The 18,567-nt window shown below is 39.1% G+C and overlaps 1 protein-coding gene across 9 annotated transcripts in view; it reads left to right on the forward strand.

The window, feature by feature from the left end:
- Positions 1-18,567, forward strand: part of Fam13a (family with sequence similarity 13 member A) — a 344,751-nt gene that overhangs the window by 75,027 nt on the left and 251,157 nt on the right. For all 9 annotated transcript variants that reach the window (XM_047567594.1, XM_047567596.1, XM_047567597.1 and 6 more), the window contains one exon: positions 5,451-5,660. In XM_047567594.1, the coding sequence (XP_047423550.1) occupies positions 5,451-5,660 (210 nt within the window). The remainder of the gene's footprint in view (positions 1-5,450; positions 5,661-18,567) is intronic.

Raw genomic sequence — 18,567 nt, forward strand, 5'->3', positions numbered from 1 at the left:
TATTTCTTGTAGAATTGGTCTGGTGATGATGAATTCTCTTAATTTCTGGAGAAGACTTTATTTCTTCTTCTTTTCTGAAGGATAGTTTTCCTGGGTATAGATTTCATGGTTGGCAGTTTTTCTTTCCATTCTCTTTTGTCCTATAAGGTTTCCATTTTGAAATTTGTTGTAAGTCTAATGGGTATTTCCTTATATGTGACTTGATGCTTTTCCCTTGCTGTTTTTTAAGATTCCATCTTGTCTTATACTTTTGACATTCTCTCTATAGTATTTTATTTGAGCATGTGATTGTTCAGAGTACTTTCTTAGGATCCTTTGTACTGGTGAAGATTTGTTTGGGTTGAGTATAGTTAGGATCCTTTGAGCTTTTTGTCTCTCAATGTCCATATCTGTTTGAAAATTCAGAAAGTGTTTAACTATTAGTTTATTAAACAGGTATTCAGTGCTTTTTCTCCTTATTTTTGCCTTTTGAAATTCTTATAATGAAAATATTTGTTTGCTTAGCATATTCCATAAGTTTCATAGGCTTTCTTCATTTCTTTTGAGTCTTCATTCTTTCTTTTGGTTCACTGAGTTAATTCAGAAAACCTGCTATCAGGTTCAAAATTATATCTTCTGCTTGTTTATATGCTGTGTTTTTTTTTATTTCACTGAAGTCTTTAATTCCAAGATTTCTGATTGTTCCTTTCTTTTTATGATATCTGTCTCTTTGGTGAATTTCTCATTTATACCCTGAATTGTTTTTCCAATTTCTTTATATTGTCTATCTGTATTCTTTTATATATCACTGAGTTTTCTTAGTATCATTATGTTTTATTTCTTTTCAGGCATTTTATAGATTTTTCTTCAAATTGGGACTTCTGGAGAATTATTGTTTTCCCTTGATCATTTATTTCATGTTTCTTGTGTCTCTACATCAATGTCTGAGTATACAGTATATCAGTCAGTGTTATGGTTTGGATCTGGAATGTTCCCCAAAAGCTCACATGTTGAAGGCTTGGTAACCATTGCAGCAACATTCAGAGGTAGGACTTTGGGGAACTGATTGGATCATAACGGCTCTAACCTCATGAATGGATTCATCTACTGATTGATTAGTAACAGAATGGACTATTGAGAAGTGGTGGAAACTATAGGAAATAGGACCAATTTGAGTGGAATGAGTCTTTGACAGTGTGCCCTTCGAGACCAAATAGCTGCCTCTCTCTCTTCACTCTCTCTTCTCTCTCTCTCTCTGCTTCCCAACTGCAATGAGGTGAGCAGCTTTCCTCCACCATGCCCTTATGCCATGACTTACTACTTACCACAGGCCTAGAAACTATGGAGCCAGTCAGCCTTGGACTAAAAATTCTGAATCTGTGAGCCGAAATAAAATTTTCTCTTTTAAATATTTTTTTCAGGCATTTTGTCACAGTAATGGAGATCTTGCTATCCCAGTTGCCTCCAATTTTATGGAGTAGCTTTCACAGGAAACAGTTTTTCATTTGGATGGGATATGAGTTGTCACTTGGATAGCTGCTTTGGCTTTGATTATAAGTGAGCTAAAAAATGTAGCTTCTGTATAATACTTCATTTTTTATTGATGTTAATACTGTTCATGATTGTCTCAGTAGTCTGGACTGCAGTGACTTATGACTGCAGTAAACATAGACTTCCAAAGGTGCATGTCTTCATGCTCCACAGAGTCAAGCACTGATGTCACCAGAACTTATGGTGACAGCTACCATGGTCTCCATGGTACAGGATATGGAGAAGATTGTCCCCAGACCCCTTGGACAAACATAGGTGACCCTAATGGTTGGGTACCAGCATCCATGGTTCTTGAGCCACAGGATATAAAGGAGACCTTACCCAGGACTTGGGCAAGGAGATATCTGGACCTGTGACACCAGAAGCCAGAGTTCTGGAGCCACAGGGATGGAATGGAACTTTCCCCAGGTCCCACAGGATGAAAATAAATAATGCTGGAGTCTCTGTCACCAGTAACCATGAGCTCTAGGTTGTGGAACACAAAGTGAAGTTTCCAAGTCTCATGGGGTGATTGAGGTTGATACTGGGTTTTGTAGCACTATTAGCCACAGTTGTGGAGTTGTGGAACCCACATGATACCTTGATCCCAAGGGAAAAACACAAGATGCCAGGACTTTTTGCACCTATATCTGCAGTCCTAAGGCCATGGACTGGGATATAGACTCTGCATGTTCCCATGGGGTAAATGGAGTTACTACCAGGAGATGGGACTACTGGTAGCCAAGTTTCTGGAGCTGCAGGATGCTTCTTGGACCTTTCTCAGCCCCTCATACTCAGGATGTGTGAGGCCAGACTTTGTACCAGGTAGCTCAAACCTGAGAAACTTGGGAGCCCTTTCTTAGTTTCTGTGGGGCAAGTGTGGGTGGGACTTGAACCTATGGCTATAGCAGCCAGTGTTCCTGGAGCTGCAGGATGCTAGGAGGCCGTCTTCCCACCCTATGAGGTGCTCACAGACCCAAGGCTTTTGTAGTGTCTGGCTGGTTCCTGAGGCAAGATGGCATCCAGCTGTGACTGCCCTAGCAGCTTGGGTTCTGGGGGTTGGGAGAGACCCAAAGTGAGTTCCTTCTTTGGAACAAGCAGTTGCTCTTAAGCCAGTTATCTCTCCAAACTGGATTTAAAGTCTTTGAAAACCATGGAATTCTGCAGGTAGAACTGTTAATCTGCTGCTCTGACTAGAGTTGCTGGCACCTTCTTGCTCATCTTTTCCTGACGGTGTGGAATCTGTGTCCCCAAACCCTCAAACATGGAATGGGATTTGTTCTTTTCTCCTGATTGCCTTTCCAACTCTGCATGCCATTTAGGGATTCCATCTTTTCCTTGCTAATTTCCAAGAGTTCTCCTTCAATCACTTTCCTAGAAATACCATTTTCCTCTGTTGTCCTGGTTTTTCTCTGTGCATTGTGTGTAGGGCACCTGTTTTCGACCATCTTGGGTCTAAATGTTTTTAATATCATCCCTGGTGTCACAGTTTTTGTTAGAACTGAAACTAAAATTCATGTCAACTTTTGATCTTGATGTTCTTCACAGCCAAGATATTGATATATAGATATAGATAGATACAGACAGAGAGAGAGAGAGAGAGAGAGAGAGAGAGAGAGAGAGAGAGAGTATATGTTGATCTCAAACATCTTACCAGACTGCAAAGTCCATAAAGGTCAAGGCAGTGACTGAATTTTTTTCCATGATTAAATTTTTTTAGTACTTAACATGGTACTGGGTGCTCATTAAACATTTGTCGAATTAAAGGGTTCATAGAGTATTTTATCAGATTATAAATTAAAATTTATACTTTATGCTCCTTTTCTTTAAAAAGGAGCAATGTGATTAGCAAGTAAGAGAAAGAAACGAAGACTGATGTAAACATTCCCCACACACACACTGCTCATGGGCTTCAGTGCTCTGTCTTTGCTAAATGGACCATCAGACTCCAGAAGATGGTTGAGTAATGTGCTGGGCCTGCTTTTTCTAAAAACAATCGTTTCTGACACCCTCAGTGCTCTGCCATTCTCTGAAGTACTTGTGTACTGAGCTGGTCATGCTTATTTCCTTGCTCCCATCTAATCTTTTACAGCCCTTTCCCTGGAATCTCTGCTTTTCAAACCTTGAAGTTACCTTTTAGCTCTCCCTCTCTCCCTTACTTCCTTTGTACCAAGTTACCAAAGCACATTCAATCTCTCCTCCGCTTCTGTTTCCCCTGCAATCTGTCTTACTGCCTTGCAGCAGAAGGTGGTAGTCCTCCCAAGGCCAGCTCTCTGACTCACCGTTCTCTGTTTGATCACCAGCGAAATCATCCTTAAACCCTGGTTTTATTTTGTCTTTTCCCCTACTTAATGCTCCAGTGATCAGATTGTCACTCTTCGACTTAACACTCTTAAGTGCTATCCTGTTCTATTTGATTGCCCCATTAGTCTTGATCTAAGTTCCCTTTATTTTCATCTCTATGTTTCTTTATGCCTTCCTGTCTTTGTGGCTTAATTCATATTTTTCCTATTTGTCTGGGCCAGATCAAAGTTTTGTTCCTTAATCCTTGTATTTGTCGGTCTTCTGTAACTGAGGCAAATATAGAGAGAAAAGGGTGTGGTGGCGTATGCCTGTAATCCCAGTGGCTTGGGAGGCTGAGGCAGAAGGATGACAAGTTCAAAGACAGCCTCTGCAACTTAGCAAGACCCTGTCTCAAGAAAAAAAAAAAAAAAAAAAAACAGGGAAAAAAAGGCTGGAAATGTGGCTCAGTGGTTAAATGCCCCTGGATTCAATCCTTGGTACCAACAGAACAGGGCAGAGTAGGGAAAAGATTTAAGTGCTCATGGTTTTAGAATTTCCAGTCTAAGATCAAGCAGCCCACTGCTTTGGGTCTCTGATGAAGTAACACAATATGGCAGGAGAATGTGGCAGAGCAAACTACTCACCTCATCACTAGGAAGCAGAAAGAGAAAAGAGCAGTGGTCCCATGATCCCTTTTGAGATGATATCCCCTGTGACCTCAAGACCTCCCACTATACCCAGCCCCTAAAGGTCCAAAACACCTCCCAGTGTTTTGTACTGCCACTTAGTGATCAAACCTTTAACACCAAGACTTTAGAGCTCATTCAACATGCAAACTATAGCAATCTTTTTGAGACCTCTTTAAGGAAAACAAACAAACAAACAAAAAAATACAACATAAGACTACCAAATTAGGGACAGAGCTTAGAAAAGGCACAAGAAAATTAGGGACTCTTTCTTAGTGCATTTTGCACTGTTATAACAGAATACCTGAGACTGGGTTATTCATAATGAACAGAAATGCATCTGCTCCCGTTCTGGAGGCTGCCATCTGTCTAGTGCCCTTCTGCAGCAACGTCACATGGCAGAAGGTGAAAGGGAGACAGACCTGATATCCTCATCCAAATTGGCATCCTCATCAACTGACTGAAGAAAGGATTCTGTCATAGACCACTTTATAATGTAAGACCCATTGAGTCTTACATTTTAAATTTAGTGATCACTAAAGAAATAATGCTTATTCCTTAAATTATCACAAAGACAATCACATTTTCCCCAAGTTTCTAACATGTCATTTTAAAAAGTATTCATGAAACACAAGCTGCTGGTGGAATCAAGGTACATTTCAGTTATGTACTGTATAACATTATATAAATTTTTGTATGATATTCTGATCTCTACATATGGTATGGCTTTATTTTTAGAGGTCAGTCGTTACAACAGTCATGCATGAGCTTTTTGATGTGCAATAGATATGAAACCTTTTTATTCTAAGAAAGCATTTTTTAAAAAACATGAAAGTCTTCTCATAGTTGATAATTTCAGTATTCAGAGAATCCTATGCCAAGATTTATTTATGTATGTTTTTACTGTTCTTTAGATTTTGGGCGGGTTTGGGAGAAACTCATTGATCTCTGGGGCCCGCTCTGCTGTTGCAGGACTCACCCAGGAAGGCCTTTTCAGAGTGAACGGGAACGTGAAGGCGGTGGACCGGCTGCGGCTGCAGTTCGAGAGCGGGGCACGCGTGGAGCTGCGGGAGGACGCGGACGTGTGCGCGGCCGCCAGCCTGCTGAAGCTCTTCCTGCGCCAGCTGCCCGGGGGCGTCATCCCCTCCGCGCTGCACCCTCGCTTCATCCAGCTCTTTAAGGGTTAGGACTTTCTCTTGGGAGTTGAAACAACTTTATTTTTCAGTAAAAGCTATGCTTTTAAATATTTAAACTGCAAATATTAAAATAAGCTGTTGGATGTCTGTGGTCTTTCCGTATGTCCATCTGCTATTTCATGCCTACAAGACGTGATACTAAACTGATTATGAAATGCAGATATTAAATGGAATTTCTGGACGGTTGGCAAATGAATTCTTCAGTAACATGATATCAAAAAGCCCTGATGCTTTGGGGTCAGAGAAATTCTTTTCTGACTAGCAACTGAAAGAAGAAATGAGAATAAGTTGTCAAAATCTGTTTACAAAATATGAATCGATTACATGGTATCCAGCTAGTGACCTTGGACATTGGAAGCTCACTGATGTACTTGCTTTCTCTCATAAGCAAGAGTGAGTCTTGAGAAAATTGCATTTGTTTGGTGAGGCAAAAAGTGGGTTTTCATTGCAGCGTGAAGTGATTTTTAAATAAAAGAACTACCTTAAGTATAAAAATTATAAGGCAATACAGTAAGAAAAATGACTGACCTTTGAAAATCTATTATTTCCTTATTTTTGCCAAGTTAGAATCAAAAGGGGGAAATGTGTTCATGAGAGTGTTAGTGGCCAGATTAAGAAGGATGCTACTTAAATTCCTTTACAGCAGTGGTGTGACAAATCAGGTGTAGCATACCAAAGAATGGGATGTGAGAAGGCCAGGGAGGCTAAACAGGAAGGTGCCAGAAACATTTTATCCCATGGAAGACCATTTGCAAATATTAGGAGCTAAAATTTGGAAGAGTGACCCCTAAAGGTCCATATATAAAGGCTTGGTTCCCCAGAGTGATGGTACTGGGAGGTGCTGTGGACCCTTAAGGAGTGAGGCCTAACCAAGGGGAGGGAGAAGGAGGAGAAGAGGAAAACAAAACAAAACAAACAAATGAATAGAATAGAATAGAGTAGAAAGAAAGAAAAAAAAAAAATATATATATATATATAAAAGAAGCAAGGCCTACTTGGGAATGCATACTTGAAAGGGACTGTGGGACTTTGTTCTCTTCCTTCAGCTCTCTCTCTGCTTCCTGGCTCAAGATAAAAGTGCTTGCTATGACGCATTCTCTGGCCATGATGTGCTACCCTTGTCAGAGACCCAAACTAATGGGGCCACTCTACTGTGGACTTGAACTCCAAATCCATGAGCCAGAATGAACATCCCTTTAATTTATAAGGAGCCTGTGTCAGATATTTCATTATAGTGATGGAAAGCTAATACCTTGGGTAAAAATGACTAGTGAACCTCCTAACCAGCCTCTAGGGAGGGAAGTGCATCTTAGCTCCTGAGGCTCTAGTGTCAGAAATGCCTCCTTGCCTGGCCCCTTCACACCCCTCCACAGCTCCTGGCTTCTGGTGGTGACCTCTAGGTAGTCCTCTTGGAAGGGTACCCATGTCCTCTCTTTTCCTTCAAAGTTCTATCTGGTCCTCCAGAAACATCCACATTTTTGCCAAGTTCTTGAAATGGAGGTCATTTTGGACCCGGGGTAGAGCCCTGTCTCTGTTCTGCCACTCACGGGCACCCCTACACAGCCAGCTTCTGCCTCAGCCTCCTCCAGGTGTCCCAGATTCTCTCAGGAGTTTGAATCTGCACACTCCCAGTGGTGTTCCGATGCCCCCTCACTAGGCTGGGGAAAAGGAAGAGGAATATTTTGTCTGACTACTCTCTAATCTTTAACTCCAGATTTTAAGTTTCAGATTACTGCTCAAATATCCTGAAGGTAGATGATGGCCCATGGCTTACCACATCTGCTTTTGGTCTCACCTTAACAAGTTCTGTATACCTGCTTGGAATGGTGGGCCAGTCGCAATGTTACCTTTGAGGGCCTCAAACCAAGAGTGACTGTATTAGTTTGCTAGGTCTCCCATAACAAAACACCACAGTCTGGGTGACTTAAACACCAGAAATGTATTTTCTCACAGTTCTGATGGCTGGAAGTGCAAGATCAAGATGTCCACAGGTTTGGTTTCTGGCAAGATCTCTCTCCTTGTCTTCCAGTGGGTCATCTCACTGTATCCTCAGGTCTTCCCTCTGTGTGCTTGGTTTCCTGATGTTTCTTCTTAAAAAGGATATCAGTCTTGACAAATCAGGGCCTTACCCATATGTCTTCATTTAACCTTAATTACCTCTTTTAAAGGTTCCAAATATAGTCACATTTTGAAGTACTGGAGGCTAAAGCTTCAACATGAATTTGGGCAACACAGTTCAGTCCACAACAGTGACACAGCAGGAAAGATCCCAGAAGCCTTGTCTATTTTAAAAATTATTTTGTTTATAATCTTAGTTACTTCATTTTTCAAAAAATGACTATTTTCTAAAAAAGGCATGATACAATCAAAGATAAAATTATATACTGTTGTATCCTATTGAAAATAGTGATATGAAAGCAAAAAATGCAGAAATATTTGTTCTGGTTGTCTACAGGGTTTTTAAGCTTTCTCAATAAGTGACATTTGGGGCTGGGGAGATAGCTCAGTTGGTAGAGTGCTTGCCTTGCAAGCACAAGGCCCTGGGTTCGATCCCCAGCACCCAAAAAAAAAAAAAAAAAAAAAAAAAATAAGTGACATTTATTAAGTGACATGCATTTGCAACTTGTTATTTGGAAGCTGAACTTTTTCATGTTTGTACATATGAGCATTTCAAAGAAGTAACCATTGCTCCTTACAAGGAAAAAATACCTTATAAGGTATAAAATACCCTCACAAGGGGTATTTTATCCAGGTCACAGGGACAAGAAGTTTTAAGATAAAGTTTTGAAAATCATTTTTAAACATTTGCCACCAAATGTTTAATCAAATATCTTTAGTATCAATATTTTTCTATATTACTATATATTCTTAGTACTCAAAAATCACATGAATTTCAGAAGCATTTATCATATTTCCTAGAATAGTTTTCTTCTGACAAGCATACCTGGCTTTAGTATTTTGGATACAATTTATAGTAATAATTTTATTATAATGTAGATCTTCTCTGTAAGTTTTCTTCTTCTTAATTATCTGGTTCTTAGTGTCCAAAATATTGATTATGTAACCAGGAACAGTGGCACACCTGTAATACAAGTGACTTGGGAGGCTCAAGCAGGAGGATCATAGGTGTGAGGTCAACCTTGGCAACATACCGGAACTCTATCTCAAAAATACAATGTCTGGGGCTGGGGATGTAGCTCAGTTAGTAGAGTGCTTGCCTCACATGTACAAGGCCCTGGGTTTAATCTCCAGCAACACACACACACGCACAAAATTAAAAAGGCTTGGAATGGAGATCAGTGGTTAGAGTGCCCTAGATTCAAAACTTGGCACTGTTAAAAATTTTTTTGATTATGTATATAAAAGCAAGTATAGGGAAGAGATGAACTTTTATTCTCTGAAGGGAGAAATACATTTTAATTATAATCACGACACACAGGAGTCCCACAAAATACAAGACTCAAAGAAAGGCCAGTGATTGAAGATTGTAGTAGCATTCTGAGCCACAGAAACAGAGGCTGGGGGTGGAGGTTCTGGGTTGGGGTGTGACACAGTTACAGGAGAATGAGCGGAGGAAGAGTGTAGTGAACAAAGGTTGTTTTCTTATGCAGATTAAAAGTCTCTGGTAAGGGGCTGGGGAGATAACTCAGTTGGTAAAGTGCTTGCCTTACAAGCACAGGGCCCTGGGTTCAATCCCCAGCACCGCAAAAAAAAAAAAAAAAAAAAAAAAGTCTCTGGTAATATAAGTTATCTGTCAGTCACTTCTGATGGCAGGAGGACCTGTCTTCAGATACAGAAACTTCAGAGAAGGCAGCTGCTGAATTTTTTGTGCCCTCAGTGCTCTGGATTTGCAGTATTCAGCCCTGCCAGAGCAGCATATTAGGGTCGATATTTCCTGAACTTCTTCCCAATAGAGTCATCCTACAAACAAGACTAGTCAACTTTAGGGTATGTAAGCTTCTGCACAAGTAACAAATTTTGTTTATAAATATTATTCTCTCATTCCCTGAAAATCTGAGACATTGGCTAAAGAATACTAGTTATGCAATCTGCTAAGTAGAGGGAATAAAGCATGCCTCAGGTGTCAGACAGCATTGCCCCTATAAAATAAAATTCACGTCTATAATAATTTGGGTAAAAAATAGATTTTAAAAAAAAATGGGTGCTGTGGCACACACCTATAATCCCAGTGACTAGGGAGGCTGAGACAGGAGGATGGAGAGTTCAAAGCCACCCTCAGCAAATTAGCGAGGCACTAAGCAATTCAGTGAGACCCTGTCTCTAAATAAAATACAAGAAGGGGCTGGGGATGTGGCTCAGTGGTTGAGTGCCCCCTAGTTCAATCCCTGGTACCAAAAACCAAAATACAGTTACTGTGCTCCTGCTGGTTTCTCCTGACTGAGATACTCTAACAATGGAGGGTAAACACTGCAGCAAGGTAAACCTGATTCCCAACAGTAAATTGCCTGCCCTTTTGTTTCTGTGGTACTCAGATTGAACCCAGGGCCTCACCCATACTAAGGCAAGTACTCTATCACTGAGCCATATCCCCAGCCCCCGCCCTACTGTTTTTGTTTTTTTGTGGTACTGGGGACTGAACCCAGGGCCTTCCTTATACATTCAAGGCAAGCACTCTACCAACTGAGCTATATCCCCAGCCCAGGCCTTACTGTTTTTATTGCCTACTGAAAGCAAAATTACACTTGGAAGTTATAGTGTTCTCATCTCCCCTTTACATTTTTTTTTTTTTTTTTTAATTTTAAGAAAGGGGCTCACTGTGTTGCCCAGACTGGGCTCAAGCTTGTGATCTTAAGTGATCTTCCTGCCTCAGCCTCCCCAGTAGCTTGGACTACAAGCTTGTACCATCTCCACTTTCCTACTATAAAATTGCTTTGATACAATTCCTTAGAGAAGACTACCAACTTTCATAATTCAGTCCTCATAATAACATTAAGAGGTTTTCATGATACTCCATCACAACTCAATGTCCTATTTCTATTATCTTTTTGAAGTGTTGTTATGGCCTTTGAATCGTATCCTGTGTAAAGAGGATGTAAGAGTAAACTATATCATGTTTGAATGTGTCCAAAATTTTCAGATCAAGCTCCCCTCTTCCTTGCTTTGTAAGAGGGAATTTTGGAACCCAAAGTAAGTGTTTTTTCAGACATGTAAGCCAAACCCAAACTGCAAACTGACAGCAGTTTGGATGCTGCCTGTGTGTGTCCCTGCTGCTCACCATCTTGTAGATCAACAGTGGGCCTCTGTGTGGGAAAAAAACTTTAGATTCATTTGTTTTTATCAAAGATTAACAGATTTGGACTTGCCTAGTGTCTGAAACTTTGCGATCATATTGCTTTAAATTCGCAAATCAATATACCTGCATACCAGGTAGATCATCACAGACTTCTGTCTCCAGAGTGTTTGTTTCCCTCAGAGACCTTGTGTAGACGATTCACATTTAAGAGAGACACTAAAGGACCTTCAGTGACCATCTTTTCCTGTTGTCATGTTAGGCTTATCTCTCATTGCAACAACTCACCTTCCTAAATTGAGGTTTGCAGTGTAATGATCTCAGTGGCATATTCCATGACTTTTGATCTTTTATCTTTATTTTAGTAAGTCAGCAGTATATGAACTTTGTATGTTTATCATCTTAGGTGTGTTTTGGAAACAGGTATGAGTTCTAAGCAATAAAAATATTGTAGGGTAGGATTCATTTAATTTAGGATTAACTGGAAATCCTTTATTTCAATGCTCCCTATTGAAAATCTTCTATAATTGTTCCAGAACAACCTGGTGCCTGTGTATGAGAACCAGCCCCAAGGTGAGACCTAAGAAAGAGGCCGACAGATCCGGAATTGAACAGAGTACAGTTCATTGGGCGCTTACTGACAGAAGTACGTTCCTGGGCAGCTGCAAGACTAAGTGGGTCCTTTTTGCCAGGCATGGTGGCTCACACCTATAAACCCAGCAACTCGGGAGGCAGAGTCAGGAGGATCACAAGTTCAAAGACAACCTCAGCAACTTAGCCGGGCCCCAAGCAACTCAACATGACCCTATCTCTAATAAAATACAAAAAAGGGCTGGGGTTATGTGACTCAGTGGGTAAGTGCCCCTGGATCCAATTCCTGGTAGCCAAAAAAAAAAAAGTCTTTTCTGTCTACAGTTGACTTTTGGCAGAACCTTTATTTCTGTCAGGGGCTTGGATTGGACAACTCATCTAAGAGAGACTCCGAAAGACCTTCAGAGTCAGCCTACCAGGGTCAGGTTGTAAAACTTCACATACCATTCTAATGGTTTTGTCTATTTATAATTTCCTGGAAAACTATGCTTCTAAAACTGACCATTCTCTGGCAGTACTTAAGATGGCTGCAGCCATGTCAAGCTGAACCTATGAAAATACTTCTAACTCATAATTGGATATTCTTTTGGTTATATTATGACTGGAATTGAATCAATATATCAATTTTTTTGTTAACTTCTACCTAGACACTGGTTGATACAAATAAAAGATTAAAGATCCTCATTTTAAGGGGTGTGCAGTTTGAGGAGGTAGGGTGTGTGTTACATATATTCTGTGATGCTTCAAATGAATGATAAGAAAATCCAGTCAGTGGTAACTAAGAAGGAAAGAATAATATGAGCCTGGGTTATGGTGGCCAGAGAATACTTTGTGGAAAAAGTAGGAGTGTGGGACATGAGATTAACTTGGAGAGAGGAAACTTTTAGGTGAGGAAAGGACATGAGCAAAAACATTGTAAGACAGAATTTTGTACTAGAATCAGTTACCCATAGCAATGGAAGATTAACAAAAGAGGACTGAAAAGGCAGGTCAGGACCAAATGGTATAGGATCTTGAATATTAGGCAAAGGCACTACTGTTTGTAAATAGTAAATTCTTTGAAGAAATGTCATTTGATGGAATATTTTAGATAATGCTGTGTGTAAGATGGTTGAATGGGAAGGTGCTGGGTGCAGGGAGAACATCTAGAAAACTAGTAAAAATATCTAGATCATGGTCCTAAAGACCTGTATCATTTAAATGGTTGACTGTAGAATTTTTTTAAAAATTGTAAAAATATACATAACATTTACTATGTGTATGTGTGTATGTTTCTGGGCATCAAATCAAGGACCTTGGGCATGCCAGGCAAGTGCCCTACCACAAATCTACATCCCCCATGTGTACAACATTTGCAGTGTTGTACAGACTTTACCACTATTTCCAAGTGTTCTTATCATTTCAGATAGAAACTGGTAACAGAATATTAGAAGAAGGCTACCAGAGATGTTAGAAAGAAAACATGAACAGAATAAGAGCTGAGAAATAGATAAAGAGGGTAAGAAAGGAGTCAAAGATGACCCTAAGGTTTTGAGTTTAACTGACTTGAAAAGTAGTGAGGAACAGTGTGTTCCCTATCCTAGGGAAGATGCACAGAACCAGGAGGACCTTCGTGGCTAAGGATGGTTTGTCAGACTTGCGCATGGATGCTAATAAATTGGAAAGCGATTTTGAGTCAGAGTTTTAGTTGCAACAGGGAGAGCTCCCAGAAGATTCTGTGCTTTGACAAGACCTGAGGCAAATGGTGTTCTTTTGTCTTCAGTGATTCACATCTTTTCCATCCGTACCTAGAGTAGAGAACCCTTAGTGGGAGTGGTAGCACTCTAAAATTTGATAGCCTGTCCAACCCAGTCTTTTGTTCTGAAGGAAAAGACAGTCTATGACTTTCTAGGAACCTCCTGTGGTTGACTTTTGTGCCTTCCTGCTTCCAGAGGAATTGGGACTTAGCCCAAAGACTCATGCTGTTAAGCTTGGTAGGATCTGATGATCTTCTTATGGGGGCTTTACTAATTGTCTGTCCTGACTTCCAGCTGTTTTTATTGAAACAAGAAGGGAAATACAATTGATCCCCTAATAAAAGTAATGGAAGTCAAGAGGGAAGGTTACTGGGGTCCCTGATGAGAAACTCACTTTAAGTAGGTGAGTACAATGAAGGTCAGTGCTAAGGAGGGGAACCCATCATGGGACACCATTATCCATATTTCTAATGCCACTTCTGTGCTTACTCAGGCTCGACTTTCACTGCCCACCCTTGCTTTCTTGGTTATGAAAAGACAGTCATTTAATATGATTCTCTTCCATTTTTTCACTTTCAGACTTGAAATTTTTCCTCTTTACCTTTTCTCTGTTCTAACTACTTTGTCCACAAAACAGTACAGAGTAATAAGCACTTAGCTGCCCAAATGATTGGGAAAGAGGAAGGGAAAGGGAAAGGAAAAATGGGGTTCCATTTGGAGTTAAGATGAAGTTTCCAAAATTTTTGTCCAAATTAATTGAAATTCTGTTTGAACTTCCGATTATTGGTTGAGCTGGTGAATGGACTAAATTCATAAATTCTTTGGGACTCTTTTTGGATTGACTACCAACTATCAATAATTTTTACTTCGTTATATTTTATATAATTCTAATGAAAATTTTAACCTGCAAATATATGTTGCCTGTTATATATAGCAAAGGAGTCTTTATTGATATTAAATTGATAAATTGCCCCTCAATTGTTCAGTTGAGGTGAAGACATTGGTTTTGGCGCTTTATCACCCACATAATAAAATGAGGACACTGTCCTGTTATAACAAGTTTATAGTTTCGTTAGGAACATACAACATATATACAAAGCATGGAATAAAGTGAGATTAAAAGAGAGAGAATTAATCATTTCCAAGTCAGAGGATCAGAGGGTAAGGAAAAGAAGGTTGAGTGGAGCCTGCAAGTGGTATGCCCTTCAGGCAGCAAGGACTGTGTGAGGAAAGACACTCAGAAATCACAGGCCTGCAACTGGAACAGGAAGTGTAGTGTGTGTGTTGGGGGAAGTGGTGAATTGTAATTGAATTTGGTAAACTTCCAGTAAAATTATTATTAGTCAAATCCTAAAGTGGCACATTCCTAAGTTATTTTATCCTAAATAAAATTTATCATTTTCAGTGAACATGTTTTCCTTCATTTAAAAAATATTCAACCAGGCATGGTGACACATGTAACCGTAGTCACAGCTATTTGGGAGACTGAGGCAGAAGGATCACTTGAGCCCACTAGTTTGAGACCAGCCTGGATAATATAGTGAGACTGTCTCAAAAAACAAACAAACCAACAAACCCCAAATAAATGCACATAAAATTAGCAAATAAATGCATATGTCTTTATAAACAAGAATAAAATAAAATAGGAAGCCATAAAGAACACCAGGAGTCATTACCTTTGGTAGATCTGTGTTCCAGAGAAACTTAGTTTTAAATGGGTTAGCTATCACTTTTGGTGGTTGCTTTCATTTGATAATGTAGTGTTATATCTTGATTGCTCACTTTTAACATTGTTTCATAGCTTTTGCTTATGAAATATGTGGAATTAGTGATTACATTTGTCACTTCTTTCAAACAGTTTCATCCAGTATTGTTATAGCATAGTTTTGGTCAAATTCATAATTAATGTTCAACTTGTCATGACCACGCAAGGGTGTGTGCATGCATGTATGAGATAAATGAGGTTTATTTCCTGGTGTTAATATTTGTCTTTTTTTTTTTTTTTTTTTTTTTTTAATTCACATGGTTTTCTATAAACCTGTCTGCAGGTTTTTTCAAGGTGCTCCACCAAGTCCTCCTTAACTTTTTGCTATTGTTCAAAAAATTCACATAATTTATCAATTCTTTATTTTTGGGTGAATTCTTCATGGGGACTGTTTTTCTTATGCTCCCCCTGGTTTTGTTGCAGTTGTCATCCTGAGCTTTCCCTCCCCAGTCTGCTTTCTTGGACCTGCTATTTCCTGGAGTCTTTTTATTTATTAAAATATCCTTTAATCCATTCTGTTGAACACTCAATGAATTCTTTCAATTTGGAAAATATTATCTTTCATTGTTAAATTTTTTCTTGCATCATCTTTCCTATAGTATAGTTCCTTTAAATGTTTTATATCTGTCTTTTTTTAAATTTATTTTTAATTTTTTACAGACTGCATTTTGATTCATTGTACACAAATGGGGTACATCATTTTGTTTCCATGGTTGTACATGATGTAGATTCATACCATTCGTGTAATCATACATGTACATAGGGTAATGATGTCTGTCTCATTCCACCATTTTTCATAACCCCCTCCCTCTCATTTCCTTCTACATAGTCCAAAGTTCCTCCATTCTTCTCTCACTCCCACCCCCAACCCCATTATATATTATTCTCCACTTATCAGGGAGAACATTCAGCCTTTGGTTTTGTGGGATTAGCTTATTTCACTTAGTATGATATTCTGCAATTCCACCTATTTATTTCAAATGCCATAATATTATTCTTCTTTATGACTGAATAATATTTCATTGTGTATATATACCACAGTTTCTTTATCCATTTGTCTGTTGAAGGGCATCTAGGTTGGTTCCATATGTTGCTATTGTGAATTGAGCTGCTATAAACATTGATGTGGCTGCATTACTGTAGTATGCTGATTTTAAGTCCTTTGGGTAGAGCACTTATCTCCAGAATTTATAAAGAACACCAAAAATACAAAGAACCCAGTCAATAAATGGGCCAAGGAACTGGACAGACATTTTATAGAAGAAGACATACAGGTGATTAATAAATATATGAAAAAGTGTTCAACATCTCCAGTAATTAGAGAAATGCAGATTAAAACAACTCTAAGATTTCATCTTACTCCAATTAGAATGGCTGTTATCAAGAACACAAACAATAATAGATGTTGGTGTGGATGTGGGGAAAAAGGCACACTTTTACTTTGCTGGTAGAGTTGCAAATTGGTGCAGCCACTCTGGAAAGCAGTGTGGAGGATCCTCAGAAAACTTGGAATGGACCCACCTTTTGACCCAGTTATCCCACTCCTTATTTTATATCTGTCTTTTAATTCTGCTGTTTATCAAACTTCCTCAACTGTATTTTCTAGGGACTTTAAAAAAAAAATTTAGCCTTATATGTTCTTAATATCCAGAACATTCTTGCTTTCTATTGCTTTTTCAAAGCAGTCTATTCTTGTTTTATAGCATTCTAGTCTTATTTTTCTAAGGATAATAACAAAGATTTCTTGTTATTGCTGTTGTTTCTCTTCTTTTTCCTGTCTTATTTATTTCTGGGTTTTCTTTTTGTCTCCCTTTCTTTTTGTCTCCCATTAACTCAAATGTACAGTGATTCTTGACTGTCTGGATTTAAGAGTAACATTTTATCAGTAGAAACTGGGGACTTGTTTACTGGTAAGCTTCACTTTAGGAGATTTAGAGAGTAGATCCAGGAATCTAGCTGCTTCATTGGGCACCCCCCAAGTGTCAGTATGTGAGCATATTTTTTATTTAACATTTGAGTTGAGCAGGAATGGGAGGGAAGGGGTGTGTTCTTGCCGATGGGATCATTATTTCTTAGCTGACTTTCACTGATCCTCACATTTCCACCTGTGTCCCTCCCTCCAGATCTTACCTATTTTAACTGTCCAAAGAGCCTTTGCTATTTCCAGCGTCTCCCTTAGCACTGCTTCCTGAGAGGAGGCGCGCCCAAATGCAGGGGGTGTGGGAAGGGTCCCTGAGGCTGGCAGGCCTTGAAGCAGTTTGTTTTCAGTCCCTTGTGTCCACTTTCCACTTTCAGATGTCTCTGAAATCATCTATTTCACATTTTCTGTTTTGTTTTGTGTGTGTTTCTGTCCTTGGGTGCTTATACTTTTAAAGTATTGTACTCTCATTTTGGTGGCGTCTTGGGAAGATTAGATAAATGCAAGTAATCAAGTGTCTCTTTAAATGGAAGTTGCCCCTTGCTTTTAATACTCCCCATACCTGATTTTAAATGGAATAGAATTTTATAATGGCAGCGATGCAAGCAAGAAGTGAGAGTTAAGTGCCTGTGAATTTTAGCTTATGAGCATTTGATAATATAGACAGCAACTGTTTTTACTTAAGAAAACCACCTTAATAATAGGGCCATTTTAATCAGTACAATAGCTAATTGTAAAGAAATAGAGTTTAATGAGCTAGCATATGCCTGAGACTTGAGTTCTATTTTTCCTGAAACTCACTTGGAGGTAACTTGGAGTTAAGCCTGTCTTTTATCCACACCACCAGGATACCATATGTATTGTTTGAGGTTAACTGAGTGATTTTATCTTGAAAATTTTAAAGTACTGTCCAGGTGTTACTACATACTGGTGATAGTCATTCCTTGGAAAGGGTGAACCTCCTGGGAAGCACATATTTACTTTCCTAGGGATTCCTTCTCACTGAAAAGCATCTTTTCTTTTGAAATTATTTAATCCCCACAAAATTTTGTTTCTATGAAAAATAGAATGATTATGTGAAACTCCAGTTTTAGCTCTTTGTGTTTTCATTTTGTACCTTTTAGGTTTTCTGTAAGCAATGTCAAACATATAAACTATACTTTTTTGTCTGGATTAAGACCTAAAACCAGACCAGAAGTAAAGGGTTGATGTGTACATATCTGTTAAGGTGCCATGAGTCGGAAGTGTAGGGCCAGGACACCCAGACAGTGACTCCACACATTTTGGCGACATTCCAATTGGTCTGCTTCCATCCAGATCCATGTGACAGGAAAACGTCTTATTTGTATTTATAACTACCCATAACCTTTAAAATTACAGGTCCTGATAACCACATGATATTTTCTTTACAGAGGACACGTATACATATATTTGTCCTATATTGACCTTTGACCCTGTGAGATAGTATTAAGTAGGAGGTGAAGTCATTCAAGTTTGGAAAGAGAAACTGACTGAGTGAAGTCGTTCCACGTAAGATCACCTGACCTGAAGCGCCTGAGTGTGTGGGTGCGGGTGTAGATGTGTTGGAATCTTTCCACTGACATTTTTTATGCTTTTTATTCTTTTAAAAGT

Source organism: Sciurus carolinensis, chromosome 10 (assembly GCF_902686445.1).
Source record: "Sciurus carolinensis chromosome 10, mSciCar1.2, whole genome shotgun sequence".
Classification (NCBI taxonomy): Eukaryota; Metazoa; Chordata; class Mammalia; order Rodentia; family Sciuridae; genus Sciurus; species Sciurus carolinensis.